Source organism: Thunnus thynnus, chromosome 1, assembly GCF_963924715.1.
Source record: "Thunnus thynnus chromosome 1, fThuThy2.1, whole genome shotgun sequence".
Classification (NCBI taxonomy): Eukaryota; Metazoa; Chordata; class Actinopteri; order Scombriformes; family Scombridae; genus Thunnus; species Thunnus thynnus.
Genome location: NC_089517.1, coordinates 20,877,306 through 20,895,203, shown reverse-complemented (window position 1 = coordinate 20,895,203; position 17,898 = coordinate 20,877,306). Strand labels below are relative to the sequence as shown.

The following is a 17,898-nucleotide window of genomic DNA, read 5'->3' as shown; positions in this document are numbered from 1 at the left end:
CTTTTTATAACGTTGTCATATTTAATTTAAAAACTTAGTCTCCTCCTCTCCCTGTGTGCTACTGCGGTTAATTTTTTCTTTTTCCGGTTCTGACAATAGCTTGCCGTCACTTCCTGTAATTGATCCAAAAGTCCGAACCATCCAAAACATGTTTTCACACTAGAAACAAACTGAACCATGGTTCAGTTTGGTCCGGACCAAGACCACCTCCTTTCATCACACAAAGGTTCGGCTGTTTGGTCCAGACCATGGTCTGGGGGAGGTTTTGGTCCTGATCCAACTGAAAAGTCCAAGTCCACCAAAGGAGGTAGGTGTGAAAGGGCCCTTGGTTTGCTTGAGCCTCTCACGAGGCTGTTGTTGTTATTGAGTCTGTTCATGGTGTGATTAACAGTGTGTGCGGCCTGGCAGGAGCACAATAGGGAATCTCTGAGGATTCCCTCGACACAGCGCAACACTCCACTGCCTTTGAAATTACTCCATCACCATCCACTCACAAAAATAGATGGATAATAAGATTTACTTTTTTTTTTACTGTATGTTGAATGCAAAGGGTATGAGTTGGTGAAAATAGCTCTATAGAAATGCAAGCCCACTGCTGCTCAGTCCCTCTGCTGTGAGTTAATGTAGTTTGGGGAGATGTATTTGACTGGAGCACAGGAGGATTTTCACAGGGCTTGGGATTAGCACTGTAACGGAGTATCTTTTATTACATGGGACCCCGAGTTTTCAAAAACCATACTGTGACCGATATTTAGACCTAAGCCCCTGAAGCTGATAACTGTCATGAAAAGGCACTGTTAAGCTGCAGGAGAAAAAGGCAATTTTTTAAAGCTGCAGGTACCTGGGAATGATGTAGGATTGCATCTCTCTGTTTCTTCTTCTTCTATTAAACAACACCTTCTCCTGAAGTACGAGCATGAAATGTTATATAAACCTGTTATCATATAAAGTAGTAGAATCAAAAAGAAAACTCTAAAATACACATAAATAAATAAATATATGGGGTTTAGATGTTGTTTACAGTGAATGTTCGTTTCCTCATGTAACCCTATTTGGAAAAATTGAAATATACATATATATACTGTAATTTTTTTTTATTAATTTGATTTGATTAATTTTTTATACTGTAATGTTTTTTCTTATCAGTTAAAAAGCCAAGACAAGGTCACAAATATTTATACTTCTTACCCTTTTGTTGTAATTCTTCCTTACTTCATTCAACCTGTATTTATAAAGAGTGGTCCAATGAGAGCAGAAGCACAAACTTTTTCATTGGCGCACTGACACACATGTTAAAATGTTACAAGCAATAATAAACATTAAGCCAACGATAACATAGGTATACAGTAGTAAATGATAAAAACTGGAGGAATTCAGCAGTAAATTTTAATGCAACAATAACTTGATCTGTTCAGATCTGAATGTAGCAGATACAAGTATAGTCAATGGTGGACTTGAATAAAACTTTAAAATCAGCCAAATCAGTTGATCCAGTTTCAAATCCTGTTTCCGTCTGTCCCATCTGAGTGGAACAAAACATTTAAAGGCCTTTTTACCAAGTTCATATTGTTGTATGTAACACGTTAGGAAGTCTTGCTGCAGCTAGCAGTCAGTTTAAATAGGTACATTGACATGGCGTGGGGCATTTTGTGTTTTAGTTAAGAATATGTTCAAATTTTTTCAAGTCTGTCTTAAAACAATAGTTAGATGCCCAAATGATGTTTTCTTTGCTGCAATCATTCCATCTTTTGATACTGACCATTAGAGGATCCTTCATAATGCACATACAATGTAATTGATGGGGGACACAGTCCTCCTTCTGTGAAAAAAATATTTAATAGTTTTTTGAAGATAATATGAGGCTCTAGCTGTCCAAACAAGTCAAATAAAGTCAATGTTTTTCAAAGTTAGTCATTTAAGTGACTAATTCTTTCTTTTTGTTACTGTTCTCCCACAGGAAAACACTGTCCGTCGACACACAAAGAGTGATTTTTTTTTACTAAAAAGACTGTAACTGTGAAAGATATCCACTCGATTTGGCTAACTCAGACTGCTGAAGGTTTATCTTCAGATAAACCTTTAAGCACATTTTTGCGCAAAACAAGGGCTGTAGATTTTGTCCCCCATCACCTACATTGTAAATGCGTTTAGAGGGGACGGTTTATTTGCATAACCGACCAGTTTTGCTCTTCCCTTCCTCATTAGTGGTATGCCATAGCACTCAATTTGTGAAGTTGCCCAATAACGTGCTTAATATTCTGATCTCTTCCCCCAGGGTTTCGCAGACAGCCCTCATTACGGCGATCATTTGAGTGACAGTCGATTAGTGTCCCATGAAGGATTGTCCCCAACACCTTTTATGAACTCGAACATAATGGGTAAGTAAGTGATTCTCTTCAACTCACTTCATACATGCCCTTTGGTCGTGGAAAGACATCCTGTAAAAAAAAAAAGCCTGATTGGGGTTGAGGAACATCAGGCATCTGGAGGTAGCAGTACTGAAAGGCTTGCTAGGCCACAGGCCTATTTTTTTTTCCATCTCCTGCTGTCTTTATTTCCTCCTTTAATCCCCCTCCCTTTTCTCTATCTCCCTCTTCCTCCTCCTGTGATGACCCTCCCCCAGGCTAGAAGTCACGCCATCAGTATAGCTTTCCGTCATAAGAAGCTGTCTCCTAACCGTCACAACCACCCTCAGCAACTTACATTGGCAGCAGGGTGGTGGTTTAAACAGACAGTTGAATCAAAGACCATCTCGCGGAATCAAACGTTTAGAGAGTTTGTTGACGATTATTGAATGTTGTAGATGACATTTTTTGGGTTAGTCAAATCTAGAGCTACAACGATTAACCAATTAGTTGATCAACAGAAAATTAATCGTCACCTATTTTGATTCATTGTTTTGAATAATTTTTTTAAAGAAAAATACAAAAATTCTCTGGTTCCAGCTTCTTAAATGTGAATATTTACTGGTTTCTTTTGTCTTCTATGATAGTAAACTGAATATCTTTGGATTATGGACTGTTTACTGAGACAAAGCAAGAAATTTAAGGATGCCACAGAAACCGTGATCAACATTTTTTTTTTTACCATTTTCAGAAATTTCATAGACCAAACGAGTAATCAAGAAAATAATCGATAGATTAATCTATAATGAAAATAATTGTCAGTTGCAGCTCTAGTTGAATCATTGCTCCCTTGATTGGACCGTTTGGTTGAAGCTTTTTTATTAAAGATAAAAATGAAACAATAATAATCACTGAGAAATTCCCCCCTTTAAACACATAGTGTATTATTGACTTATGACATGTTCTCCCATTATAACAATGAAAAGCTGTGTTATCCTGCACTTTGGCCTGGCATTGTCATGATATGTAACCACTCGACAGTTTTATGGCTAACTACATCTCAGCTCATTATGTAATGGCCCTGGAGACTGGTTTCCAAGCAAAGTGATTAGTTCACAAATGGTTGCTGCTGAATTGAAACAAAATGTTATCTTTCCTTGTAATTGATCACATGACTGTTTCACACACACAATGTGTCTCTCTCCCTTTTCGACTGCATCTGTAATTATGTGCACAAGCTGCAGAATATGGATGTGATCTGCTGGAGTGATATGTCAGATTTAGACAGCATGATTGCAAACTTGGAATTGCCTGTGCTTATCTCGGGCTGGGAATGCAACATGAGTATGGTCTTATTAAATTGTTTTTTTTCACAGTAATATCTGGGATTTACATGGACTTATAGAGTTTTTAGTACCCTCATTAAATCATGTCTGCAGGTTTATTTCTTATCAATAAACAAGGTAGAACAACCATGCAGGGAAATATACAGTTATGCTCATAGGTAGGACTTTTTTTTGCTAACAATTTCTCCTGTAGTAGTGATAGTAACAGTTAAATTCAGTCAGTCAGTTTCCTAAACTGCTGATTGGGCTGTTTAAAGTCAAGCACCATCTCACTATTTTCTTGTTGTTGGTTCCTGAACTTCTGAGTTGGCCAAATAATCCATCTTTTGTCAGGTGAATGAAATTCTGAGGTGAGATGTCGGGTAAACGGTTAGCCTAAGGCGACGTTGAGATTGGTTCACACTGTTTTGGACAATAAAACGTAAATGTAGATTACTGTGTGAACGTGAATGCTGTAATTGTTTACTTCATAGTCATCGCCAAGGAGGATAAAATGATTTTTGGCTTTTGGAAAAAGAAAAACAAGATAGAGGGTAAAATTAAAGAGAACATTCTCTAAATGTGTAAAAAACTTAATCTCACTGGCGTTCTCCACTACTCAATTGGACAGAACGCTACTGATTAGGTCTGTCTAAAGCAAACTGTGTCAGTCAAACTGCGTCGCAAAAACTTTGTGTTATAATCGACTACAAGATGGTCAACAACAAAGTAAAGGTAGCCAACTGTCAGCTCGCTGTGTCAGCGCCCTCAGCAGCTCTTGATGTTTCCTGCCCCTGATTGAGTGTATTGTTCCTAATGGGAAGTGCCCAATTCATAATCTTAATGACGTACTTTCCATGTTTACATGGATATGTTTATCACAGTAGATCTAAAACCTGCTTTGTATAAAAAAAATGCAGCACTGATTAGAAATTTCCCCTTGGAAAAAAAACAGACTAAAATCTTTTCTTTTGCTGCTGGAAGTTGGGAGGTATTTCCATCTAAAATGTCTCTCCTGTTCATCAAATAATCCTTCATCATTAACTCTGCAGGCAGTAATACGACTACTTGCATCACAATCTGATTTATTTTCTTTTAAGGTTCTCTAGAGTTTGAAGACAATGGACAAAGTCAGTCTGGTTAAAAAAAATGCCAAGAAGTTAAATAGATTCTTAAAAATTAAATTTGAAAAATAAACTACTCCATGTTGAAACCAGTGTTCGTCCTACTGCAACACTGTGGAGTACGCAGCTGCTGCCTTGAGCATGTGTCCACCAAATGTCTAAATAGTAACGCAGATCAAAGAAACCAAAGACAACCAGTAACTAATTTTATATTATATTGTGTTATTGCTTTGTGTATTATGATTTGCATATGTTTGTCTGCATGTGCTCAGAAGATGGTACTTGTGCAATATGAGTTGACATGGACAGATTTATATCTTATACAAGGAAAAAACAACTTTATGACCACTTTTATGAAATGTAATTGTCTCATTCACACACATTTATAATCTCTACTTCAGGATGAAGTCGTCATTTCACCTCTTCCTCACAACCTCAGAAATGTAAACGTATTCACTCCTGTATAAACGTCTTTCATAATGAATCTACTGTAAACACACTGGACCTCTGTACTGCTAAAACATTCTTGTGAGAGCCACTCCTCAACAACTGGAATGACACACATAACTATACCCGATTATAAAAACACTGGACAGTATGGATACTCTGTGTAGTTTCGTGCTAATGCACAACTAATTCTATGTGATTTGAGGTGCAGTCTATTCTAGTATGCATTAATAAATATGAATAGCATGACTGTGACCAGTAATCCCTTTTAGGCTGCGGGACAATGAAAAACATTAATCATGTCAGTTTGTATGTAGCTATAGTATAAATATTTAACTGTTGAGATACATTTTGATTAGAAAAGGCCAGCTATTGGTTCTGGGGATTTCAAGGAGTGAGTTATTTGGCGTTTATAAACAAAGATTATAGATTAGATTATACAGTCACAGTGGATATTAGATGGTTGGAGAGGGGGGCTTGTTCTGTTATATTTATATATTTGGTAAATTATACTCCATGGGAATTAAATATTGGATTGTTAGTAGTCAGTTTTTTTACACATAACTTGTCAGTTATAACAACTGAATAGTAAGCTGATTCACAGGATTTTGTTATGTAAACCTAAGCCACATTTTCTTTGCTCAGTAACACAAACCATACCTCTAATAATTGATTTCAAAACCGAGATAGAGTCAACTGTTTCCACTGAACTTACGCTACGGTCTCACAAGGAAAGTGTGTGTGTGGGTTTGATGCTGAAGAATGGGGGTCTGGATGAATGCCGGCGAGCCACTGACACTGTTCTCCCCAGGGGGGCGGCTCCCATGTTAGTGCAGACAATGGATCAGCTGGTCTGGGCCTCACGTGCATTTAAGCCCCGCCCTCTTGTGCTTCAATCCTCTTACTAACCTGCACGTCATTCACTGCATGCTGCCTGACAGGTGGCAGCCACATTGTTCATGCTCATAGCACTATAGACAAACTTTTTTCAGTCCGAGCCATGTGAGTCCCTCTGACTCAACTCAACTCATCACATGCTGCCCAAGAGGCCGCAGTCGGACAGTCCACTGACATATCATTCAAAGAGATTAGCAGTTGTACAGTTTTAGTTTCCTGTGGCTGAACTTGTCTCACCTCAAGTATTGATTGTCACAGAGATGCACTGCACATCTGCTTAACATTGAATTACATTGGATGGAAAAATGTGGCTGTGTGATGAATGCACCTCTCAGCATAAGATATATTTTCATACCCTGGCGTATATAAGTATGTCTGCTCCCATTTAGTTACAAAAACACTTTGCTACTTGTGCAGTGACACTCATCCAGCCATACATTCTTCCCCCCACTCTTCCCTCTGAACACTTAAAAAGCACTTTATTACAAAGGATTACATGTACATGTGCAAAACATACAGGTTTTAGGTTTTTATTGATATTTTAGACTGATGTCTGGGCTTAATTTCACTATTCGGTAACTCAAATTGTCATTTTATTGTTCCTAATGACATGACGTTCACTAATGACTTGAAACCATGATTGGATTGGACTCCATCACAAAAAATAAATGTATTATCCTTTAACCTTTCTGGGTTATTTTTTAAAAATGCACATACTTGTTATTCCTGAGTGTCTCATGCTCATCTGCAGCTGATGAGTTCAGTGGATGAAATTCCTGCTCTGTATGTAGACACGCTTGACTTGAAGTCTTCTGTAGGTCTTGTAGTGGAGGGTTGGCTCTCATTCGGTTGCCCTAATTGTTTAGCCACAGGGATAGCCAACAGTTCATAGCCCTGACAAGGAATGGTTAGATCTAATTACCTGCTGAGATTTTTTCTTGTGGTGTCAGCTAAATGAGGGGAAGTCAGTGGGGGAGGTTGATTTCAAGCAATCTGGGCAATTACCACAGGCGTTGAGCTACAACTGAAAGAGCTGCACTCTGCTCCCTCAATTCACGTGAATTTGTGATTGGACGTATGTGTGTGTGTGTACACTGCTTAATGTTTGCTTTTTATCATTATTTACTTAATGGACTGATCTTGTTTTCCACTGAGTGTAAAAATCATTTTGATTCTCAGGCCTGACCTCAGATAACACTATAAAGCTCTTGTGCTAATTTGCCAGGCAGAGTTGATGAAGCTAGTCACAGCGGTCATTGGTCACAGATTGTGGCCCTTCATGGGAATAAAGAAAAGTGGGGGAAATGCCTCACAGAGATATAATCAAGATAAGATATTATAGGAAACACCTGACCATTATTGTTTCATTTATTATTATTTTTAAGTCTGAAATTATTTGTTAATGTGTATATGTTTCAAGTCGAAGTTTGATCAAGGGCATGCCCTCTGTGTAGTAATCTATCCTACATTGGACAACTAAAAAATTGATTCATACTTGTACATTAAGGAGTTACACTGTACCTATGCTATGTGCGTAGAGTCCAGGGGTACACTGTAGCTGACGTGTGCCTCCTCAAAAATGGAGCTTCACATCAGGGCTGCAGTTGTGAGATCTGTTATTGGCTGTTAAAGTTTCTGATGTCATTGGAGATTGTTGAGAGTGAAGACAGACTCACATCTTGCAAAGCCATTACACTGCAGACTCTCCGTTCACCATGATCGCTACATTGTATGAATGAAAGAATGTAAACACAGGGATTTCACGGCGGTAGTTTCCGATCCAGTAATGAGACATGGGGATATAACGTTATAAATTACCTGGAAGTAAAGCCAGTTCTGTAAGGATGTGTGTTACCCACCATCGCTCTGTATCCAAAGTAAATGAAAGAATGTAAACATAGATAATGTGGGGGATATAATTAAAGCGTGATACACCCTGATCATGGACGTGATGTCAACAGGTGATTTCCGATGTTTAACTGTAAATCAATATCTGCGCTATAGGCAGGAGTGGGACCCCCCCCCCCCACCACCACCACCACCACCACCATGCGTCGTCTACCAATCCAGCTTTACCTGCAAGGTGTGTCATGGTTGTGGGCTACAACATTGTCAAGATCCATTTTGTCTCTACAACATTGTCACGTTGTCACTCACACACAGACAAATACTAACATACATTTTCCTCACAAAGTACTGGACCAAGAGCTCAGAAGAAGCCCTTCGTCTCCTGTCTGCTTCATGCATCGTTATGTCTGTGATTATTGTGATGAAATATGACTACTTATACATTACTCAGTACCTCTCTATACCCTTTTTTATTTTTAATTTGTTTAAAAAATACAAGCATCTAACTTTTCCCTTTAGATTTTTATTGAAACATAGTTAGGTTTAGGTTTTTACTGTGTAACTGTGTTGATGACCAGCCATGTGCTGGAAAGAACATGCGTGAGGTCACAACTGCTGAATTGTAATTTCATACTCACGTTTCTTTGGTGTGCTTCATTCATATTACACGTACAGCTTTGGCTTTGCATAGAAACTAATCAGCTTAATGCTGTCATCAACACACGTAACCAGCCTCATGCATCCTGTTCCCACATGTGACCTTAATGTGACTACCTGTGTGTGATTGTCTGTAGATTTTGTCTGACAGACTTGTGTACATCATCGCCAGCATCCTCCCACTGCAGGCAGCAGCTGAATTTGAATGTGCAGGTGTCTGTCACTCATGGCCGACAGTGGAAACCATCCCTGTATTTAATCCTTTTTAAGATTCCATGTTAGATAAACATAAAGTAATGAAAGACTACTTTCTGTTATTTACATATAAATGCTGTATTGTCTCAGTTCCTATTAATCAGGTGAAATTTTCCACTGTGGTTACTTCTTCTTTCCTCTTGTGAAGTTGTTTCACTGACATTTTAAAAGTACATAAACTGTGTCATGGTGCCATGCTGCATTGGAGAGTGTTTTGCACTAGAAAATATTATATATATATATTTTTTCATTTGTAGTTGGTCTTGAACGCTTTTTATGAAGTATCAAATCCCACGTCACACTGGTATCCCGAGTGTGTTTTTACTGGGGCAGGTGTCATGTGCTAATGCTGCGTCCCATGGGAGACCCTCCTCAGACCGGGGCTGTGATTGTGGCCAGGTGCTGTTCAGGTGTGCACTCAGTTTCCACTGCAGTGTGGGTCACAGGTGCTGCCACTGCTGCTCCCTCTCCCCACTCTGTCAGTCACACTCGTACATACAGTACACACACACACACACACACATACTGTACACATTCACATGTACTCAGTGCAAGCTTTCACAGTCAGAGCTGAAGACGGTTGAAATCATGTTAAACTTTTTTTTTTTTTTTTACAGGAATCACTTTATCAGAAATGATAACTGCAAAATATATATATCTACTGTTTTATGACAAGAACAGAGAGCAGAGCAGGGAAGATGAGATGTGGTGCAGTACAGTTTATCGGATGTAGCCGGTCATTATGCAGAGCTGCAGGGTGTGCTTATCTATTACTGCGGTCAGTGGAGCATGAAGAGCTGAAGACGAGCTGAAAGGACGCAAATCCCTTTTCTCCATCCCCATGCCGCCCACATCTCCCCACCCCAGCCGTCCCCGCCCCCCGTGCTTCTCTCAGCCCATCTTGGCCCTGCCCGGCCCCTGCCTTGCCTTCCTTAGGCCCTGGCCCCCAGCATGCGGCTGGTGAGGCTGCCCAGCTGCATTGGATCAGCTGTAGTCTCAGTAGGCCTGAAGGGCTGTCTCTCTAAAGAGGAAAGAAGAGCTGGGGTATGACCAAGGTATGATGACATAACGAGGCTCGAGGAAGCAGCTGCAGGGTTCAGAGCTCCTCAATTGTATTTTTAATCAGTGCAAAGGTGTGATGTAGTCCGTTTGAGTCACTTCACTGTATTTTATATGAGATAATGCTTGTTATGTATGTTGAAGTGGCAAGGCCACTTTGTTTGGTAAATGAGCTAAGGATACTTATGCACATGTGTCAGCAGATGTTTGCACAACAAAAAGAGTCAATTTTCGTCTTTAAACTTTAAACTTTTTCTTGGAAATCCAGATTCTGTCACTAAGATCCATTGTGCTTGTTGGCCTTCTTGTATATCCCACATCTCTGTCTTCCTTTCTCTCTCCTCCCCTTCCCCCATTCTCTCGTTTCTCTCGCCTCACGCTGCCTGCAGCTGATGCCAAGAAGAATGTTAGAGATTATTGAATACAAGTGCAAAGCTAAAAGGGAAATGATTCATTCAGAAGAATAACTGTTATTGGAACAATTAAAGTCTGCTGACTTCAGTATTTGGTGTTGCCATTGCCAACAGCATTGAATATCTACATCATTGTTTAGCGTCGATATACATCAAAACAAGCCAGTGACCATCGAGTCTTTTTATCTAGTGGCCGTGATCTTCAATGCAGAAACCTTTTATTTATTGTAACTGAGCCAGATCGAGAACTGTATAAAGTACACAAACCTTGTTCTGTATGCAACTTAGTGTTAAATTGGATGGCTGGACACATTTTCCAGATATAAGCTCCACATATAGCAGACATGTTTGACTGATGGCATACAGATACAGTGTTGGCATTGATTTTTTTTTACTTCTTTTTATATTTACAAATGTTGTCTTGAGAACATTAAAGCTAAGCTACAGTTGTTTCTAAATGAGACCAACTTGAAAAAAAAGCTCACTACCCATAATCTAACCTGACACGTGGGCATTCATAGTCTTTGTCCTTCTAAATAAAATATTTTGTTGTTTTTTTTGCAGCTGAAAGAACAGTGTGATGCAGAAAATTATTATTTGAGAAATCACACTACACACCAACCCAAAGTACTGAAGTGGAAGACATATATGAAAACAAACAAAAGAAAGCTTCTCTGGGATACTGTTATTTAATTAGATTTTAACCAGTTTACAAAGAGAGACATTGGTGTATCAGCAGTCTTTTACTTATTAAGTGAAAGTTACTGGGGTTGAGTTGAAGTGAAATGGCTCCCAGGTATAAATTGGAGATGTGAGATGGTTGTGTTGAACCTAAACTTAGTGTATGCATTAAGAATGTAGGGGTGTGCTCGCTCTGCTTGGGGGCTCACATTTCTTAGACCCTCCTTCATTTCTTTTTCTTTAAACACAGTAACTCTACCACTACAAAATGGAGAATGCATGAAATTGCCAATTCCCGCACACACTTATCACCCCTGCATTGATTTATTAAAAAGTGTCAACGTTTGGGTCACAAGGACCTTTCTCAAGACATCTGTCCTTGTGACCGAAATGTTGACACTTTTTAATAAATCAATACAGAGGTGAAAAGTGTGTGCAAGAATCGACTTTTTTTCTTTGGAATTGGATCTTTGGGGGGGAATTGATTCCCTGCACCACAGGAGAGACTAAGCAAGTGGTGTGTATGTTGCCTTCTGCTCTTGAATGCATGAAATTGACCTGATTCCTGCACATCAATCTCTAGAACTTTGTCAGGTTTTAATTGAACATTGTAAACTTTTCCTCACTTAAAGCAACTAATTTGAAAATACATCAAAGGTTGAGTCCTTGTTGAGATGAGCTAAGCAACCCTGACCTACTGTTCCTGGTGTACGTTGAACTCTCATGCCCACCACTCCTAACCTCCCTAGCCAACATTTTTGGCTGGACTACAACAGCAAGGCCAGCCCAAGCCCCCAGGAACAGCACCGGGCTTTGAAGCCAATTTGGCTATGTTTGTTTCCATGGTTTGTGGCCAAACCTTGGAATTACAACTTCCGGGTCTGACAGGGGCCCAAAAAGCATTTTTCTCACACACAATCATGAGAAAAAGAGCAGCTGTAAAAAGGTGGATAACATTTTTTGAGCGTGACAACCCCTGCAAAATGACTCATTTCACTATTAGAATTTGATCCATTCTGTTTGATCACATTTCGAAAGACTAGAGGAGCTGCACGATCAAATCGTTTTATCCCCATTCAAGTTAGCTGGAGGGCTAAACCGGAAGTTAGCAGTCTCAGCTGGCAAAAGTCTCCAGTGAGCATGCTTTATGGGCGCATGGGGCCCACAGAGTGTGTGCAGTATGTTTTCATCTGGATAATTTCTTTGCAGCGGGAAGTGGCTTTTTTGGCTTCATGTGCTTCTAAGCTACTTTAATAGGAATGAACGGGGCCTCGCCTCTGACACTCTGTCCAGTTCTCTTTATGCATCCATGGGCCAACCCTAAAAAAGAGAAAGTTCGTGACTGATTGAGTGATGAAGTTACACCATTGATTGGATGAACGCCATGTGACTGAGTGATGAAGTTACACCATTGGTCAGCCAAATGCAGCCACTTCCTGTATCTGTTTCAAATTAAAAGTCCTCAAACGTTTCATACACAGTCCAGCCATATTCTAGTCTTTGACCTAGTCTTTTTTCCACAGTCACAACTGCTTGCCCAGGCGTCCTGTGTCCATGCTGGGTGTGCTGGCAAACAAAACACTAGATAATGTTTCACTCCCCTCTTGTCGGACTGCAGTGGATTGTGATTGGCTAATAAAATGCAAACATTTGTTTCGCCTTTCCTCCCACTTGACAATGCCTGACATTTTCTCCTGCGCTGGCACAGCCCCGAGAGTGTGAAGTGTGGGAAGTGTGGAGAGAGGCATGGCTCCATGAGACCTTTTCTTTATTGCCAGGAATATGGGGGTGGGAAGGTAATTTAAAAAAAAGTTAAAATCAACAAAACTCATTTAAATGGCTGCTATAGTTTTTGCCTACAATGCCATCCACACAGAGAGCACTCATCAAAAGATGTATGCCCTTCAGGCTGTGTTTTTGTTTTATTTAGTGCAGGCTTGTGTTCTTAAACTGAAGACTGCTCAGGGTTTGCAGGGGTTTTCTGTGTAAGGAAATATGCCCACAGTGCTTGGAGCTGGATCAGCATTCCTAACCCATGTGTGTATCCTTCCTTGTCCTTCACCTCGGCTCTCTGTTGTTTCACTGTTCAACAGTTGTTTAGCATCTAATACTAAACATCGACACGTACTTTGATGTTTCACATTGTCTTAATTCGAATATCCAACTGGGGGACATTTCTTCAGCTTGTTAAATGTTCTCGTTTCCCTTGAAAGCCCTCTGTCAACCTGATAGGGAGCTCACATGTGAATGTGTCATGCAGAGGAACATGTTAGTGTCCCTGTCGAAGCAGCTTCCATTACAGTGTTGGTGTTCACATGGTGGGAGACGTTATTAGGGAGCTCATCGCCTCTCTCCTCTGAGAGAATGGATGTGTGATTATGAAGTCATCAGCCATGAACCAGTGAGGCTGCGGAGAAGCACCCCTCCTCATGGGTCCTCAGGGTGCCATTGATTGGTGACCATGTGTTTGTGCCTGATAGACTGTGAAATGGTGTGTTGCTGCACGGCTGTGTCACACCTGCGTCCCACCAAGGTGATTGATTGGTTTGGTCATGTGGAATGTTCCCATCTGGTCCGCAGTAATGCATTTTTTTCCTCATTTGTGAATTACAAGCACTGGCAGGAGAATAGTTGGGCTTGGAAAAAAGGCAAAGGCCAAGCGAAAACATTTTCCCCTTTCCACCTCCCCTTTTTCCTTTTTACCCAGTTAGAAAAATTCAAATACACCGAGCTGTGGCACCTGATTATCCCAGGAGGGGATAAATACAATCAGGAAATCCACATCTCCTCGCTCACACAGAGATGGATTTTTAGGGGAAAATAAACTGTTTTGCTTGTGTGAAGGGCAGCAGTACCTGATTTACAAAATGCAGTAAAACGAGGGATATCTTTGATCTGATCTTTGAGCTGAGAATTTAGACACATTTTCTTGATTAGAGCAAACCTTTCTGGATTTCTGGCCTAATCTAAAAGCCATGGAGGTAAGCTTTTATTTCCCCAAGCCTAATGTGCTATTTTGTTTCTCATTCCTGCATTCCTCCTGGTTTGATTTCTCTTAATCCCGGTCCCTCTCCTTTAATTGATCTATTCATTCCACCTAATGGCTAATTACACATCAGGCTGCATGAGCAGATGCATTTATCATCATAGTACGTAATAATCAGTGACATTTCAACAAAGAAAAAAATAAATATGCAAATAAGGACTCATTAACATTTGCTCTTGCTGTTTTGAATAATGTCACTGCTGACAAGGCTGTACGCAGAAATTGATGTTGAGCTCAGGGCAACGGAGACATGTTTCCTTAGTGTCTTGTGGCTCTATCATGTTTTCTCCTACCGTCCTACTGTTGTTGCTGATGCTGGGCTGTACATATTCTTCCCCTCAGCCAGGGAGGAAACTGATTTGGTACTCTTTCCCCCGTTTCCTCATCCACACTGACCTAACCTCTAACCCAGCCAGCTTTTATTTACTGTCAAACCTGGTGGAAGCATCAAACAGCTTTGACAGGGTGGATGTACACAAACCCTTGAGGGAAGGAAACAAAAGGAGGCATTTTAAAAAATACGGGGAAAAAGTGAATGAGTGTACATCTGATTTGTCCTTGTGCCGTCTCTTGCTGCCAGAAGAATATATTAGGAACCACAGAGCCTGCTTAACTTAGATTCAAAGGCACCCATAGAGGCCAGAACTTGACTTAATAGAGAGAGTATCCTGTTGTCATTTTCTGATTTATCTTTGTATCTTACATCTGCCATTGCAGACTCATGTCTTTATACTCTACTCCTTTTCATGGAAATCAACATAGAAACAACATAAAGCTGTGCAATAGTATTTAGATGTTGGTGCTTTTAATACTGATTGTAAAAAGTTCATAAAAATGTTCCTTTATGCTATGATTTAGTCCTGCCAGGGTCCAACATTTAGAAACGGTCTATTAAGTTGATAGGAATGTTTTGTGGTTTGGTGCCATGGAAGTCATCACATGGGAACATAAGCACGGACACAGAGACACCAACAGCAAACACATGTGTGCTCAGAGAAAAAACAAACAAAGTGAGCTGGCGTGTGATAAGTTCATTTGGTTTCTGCATTAACAACATTTCCTCATCCTGTATTATGTGTTTGTTTTCATGGTCTTGGCTTTCCTTGGAGCAAGGAAAATGGACTCGTTTTCTGGATGAAAAAAAAAAAGGCCCTTGGAATTCATCTCAGAGGCAGTGAAGCACGCTCACTAATTGGCTGTTTTTGTGGCAAAGGTTTTTGAATTGATCCCTAGAGATGCTTAGGTCACTAACTCTCACGTTATCAAAATAAGGGGCTCGACACAGTGCCACACTGTGCTGTGCTGCAGCGCTTTGATCAATAAGGAGGCTCACTATGAACGACTGGCCGGCTCGTTTTTTCCTTCTGTAGCATTTCATCACCTGATGATGTTAATTTACCTCCAGTCAGTGTGTAAGTAGCTCAGGTTGGGGAGTTTTATTCATTTCTGCAAATTAATTTAATTAATTTGGTTTATTCAATGAAATAATATATTTTATCAACTCAAAAGTATGTTGTATACACTGACTAATATTTTTTCTTGTCACAGACCAGAAATAGAGTGACCCTCTTGCTTAAAGACCTTAAAACAATCTCTTTTTTAGAGTTAGAACTAATGTGAATTCATGATGACATTTCCAAAGTTTGAGGACACGACCTAATAAAAACTTATTTTGTTCATACTTGAACAAGGACCAGTGCTTTCTAGGTGCTCGGTGGACGGGTGTGTGGAGTGTTTTGTATGTTTGAATTGAGTAAAACAATACTATTACTAAGTTGAACTTAAGAGCAAAGTGTGTTGATTGCGCAGTGTTGTTGAAAAGATGATCACTGAACCGGTCTGACATCCCTCTTATTTTACACTGTGGAGTAAATTTTGTGTGATACAGTTCAGAGCAGTTCAAGAATCAAACTTTCATCTGTAAGGTTGCTGGTTTGAATCATGCGGTAGCTGGGAACAGCTGGGTAAAGAAAGTGGAAGAGAAACAGTCCTTAGTTTTAAAATAAGACCGTGGAAGTCTGTTTGAGTAAAGCAACTAACTCTCATTTTGAGAAGTGTAGCTGAGTAATGGCCAACCGTGTAAAGGAGACCATGAGCCTAAATGAATACTGACAAGACTATGCTCTTCCTTGGCTGCAACGAGAGACCTTGCCAGAAGAATAAGATATCAGTGTAACACTTGTAAAATTTGGACTGTATGGCAGAAAGGGTGGAAACAAGCTACTCCTGATGAAAGACACATGACAGTAGCCTGGAGTGTGGAAAAAAACAACAAGAAGACTGAAAGCATGAGGCAAAAGATTCTTGAGTCTGGCTAAACAATAGTTGAACTCAAATACAAAGTGCTATATTTAGCAGAGACTGGGCACAGCTCTTCACACAGATGATACCGTCCTCGCTGCAAACTGTGATGATACTGTAGCAGCATCAGGCTGTGGGGGCCAAATAATTAGCCAGATATTGGCAAATTATTAAGGATATCCTGCTTCATAGTGCCAAGCTAACCTACAGTTAAATTGAGTCTAGAGTGGCTTCACAGCAAGTATGTGAAAGTACTCAAGTGGCACAATTATAGCAATTCTTGAATGCCTTTAAAATCAGTTGAATTAATTCATGATAGCTGTTTACAGATGCTCGGCATCCAATTTGACCAAATCAGCGCAAATTTACTAGTTACAGTGGGAGATAATGCACATACTTAAATGTGAAAAGCTGATACAGATGGTGGCAAAGAAAACCCAAAACCATAACTGCTGCCAGTAGTGGTTTTACAGTGTGTGGATTTTGTGTATTTAATACTTTTAATTAGATCTATCCACTGTTTTGAAAAAAAAATTGTGAGAAATTCTAAACACATTTGTATTTTGTATTGAAGGAGCATTGTGGGATTTAGCTTGACGCTCAAATCTTTGCACAACTTTGATTGTGTGAATCCAGTTGGCAAATTCTTTTTCCAAGTGGTTTCATGGCTGCAGGATTTTATGTTCTGACTATTATAAACTGCTAATGAGCAGCGTTAGTCCAGCTGATAAGCAGCCTGAGTTTAAGAATAACTAAACACCACTAAAAATTATTTGAGAGCCAAATGAGGAAACATGCAACTGTGGATATAACTTAAACTAAATGACGCAACTAAAAATGTATTGATAAAGCAAAGCAGGGCTGTCAGCATTTCATTTTTTCCAGTGTTAATATGTCTGCCAGGAAACATTTTGTTGAATATAGATTCTCCTCTGCAGTGAAATGCTTCAACAATCATTGTCACACCTTCACGCCACAGAATTATATGCTAATAAGCAGCTTCACTGAATATTTAATAGATTTTTTTTTCCTCATGAGATTGATTTTTCATTGCATCTTTGATATACTATGTAACGACAGTCTGCATACTTAAATTTGTATTATTGATGGTGATGGCAGTAATTAAAGCCTCTTTACTCATTGCATTTTACATTTAGTATCTCTTGCATCTGTGCTGTTTTAAGGCAGAAAATTAATTTTGCTTTCTATCAGTCACTGCTCTTTAGGCCTATTAGTTGGCCTGCAACACACATATACAAACACGCAAACACACACACACACACACACACACTTAAAAAAACACATTAGTCGCACGTAGTCCTGCACAGAGGAAATGGGCCTACTCAAGAAATAATAATAACAGTATTAGTATTGCTCTAGTTGTGAGGCTGTGATCACACATGTTCAGGGAAGGAAAACAAAGCATGTGTAATAATGGGACTGTAACTCATATGTCTTTGATTGATAAGTTTTGTTTCAAACTGACGTAGTTCATTCAGG

The 17,898-nt window shown here is 39.7% G+C and overlaps 1 protein-coding gene across 6 annotated transcripts in view; it reads left to right on the top strand.

The window, feature by feature from the left end:
• The window catches only part of tcf12 (transcription factor 12), an 88,536-nt gene that overhangs the window by 19,984 nt on the left and 50,654 nt on the right, over nucleotides 1-17,898 (top strand). For all 6 annotated transcript variants that reach the window (XM_067589916.1, XM_067589909.1, XM_067589890.1 and 3 more), the window contains exon 5: nucleotides 2,276-2,378. In XM_067589916.1, coding sequence (XP_067446017.1) covers nucleotides 2,276-2,378 — 103 coding nt within the window. The remainder of the gene's footprint in view (nucleotides 1-2,275; nucleotides 2,379-17,898) is intronic.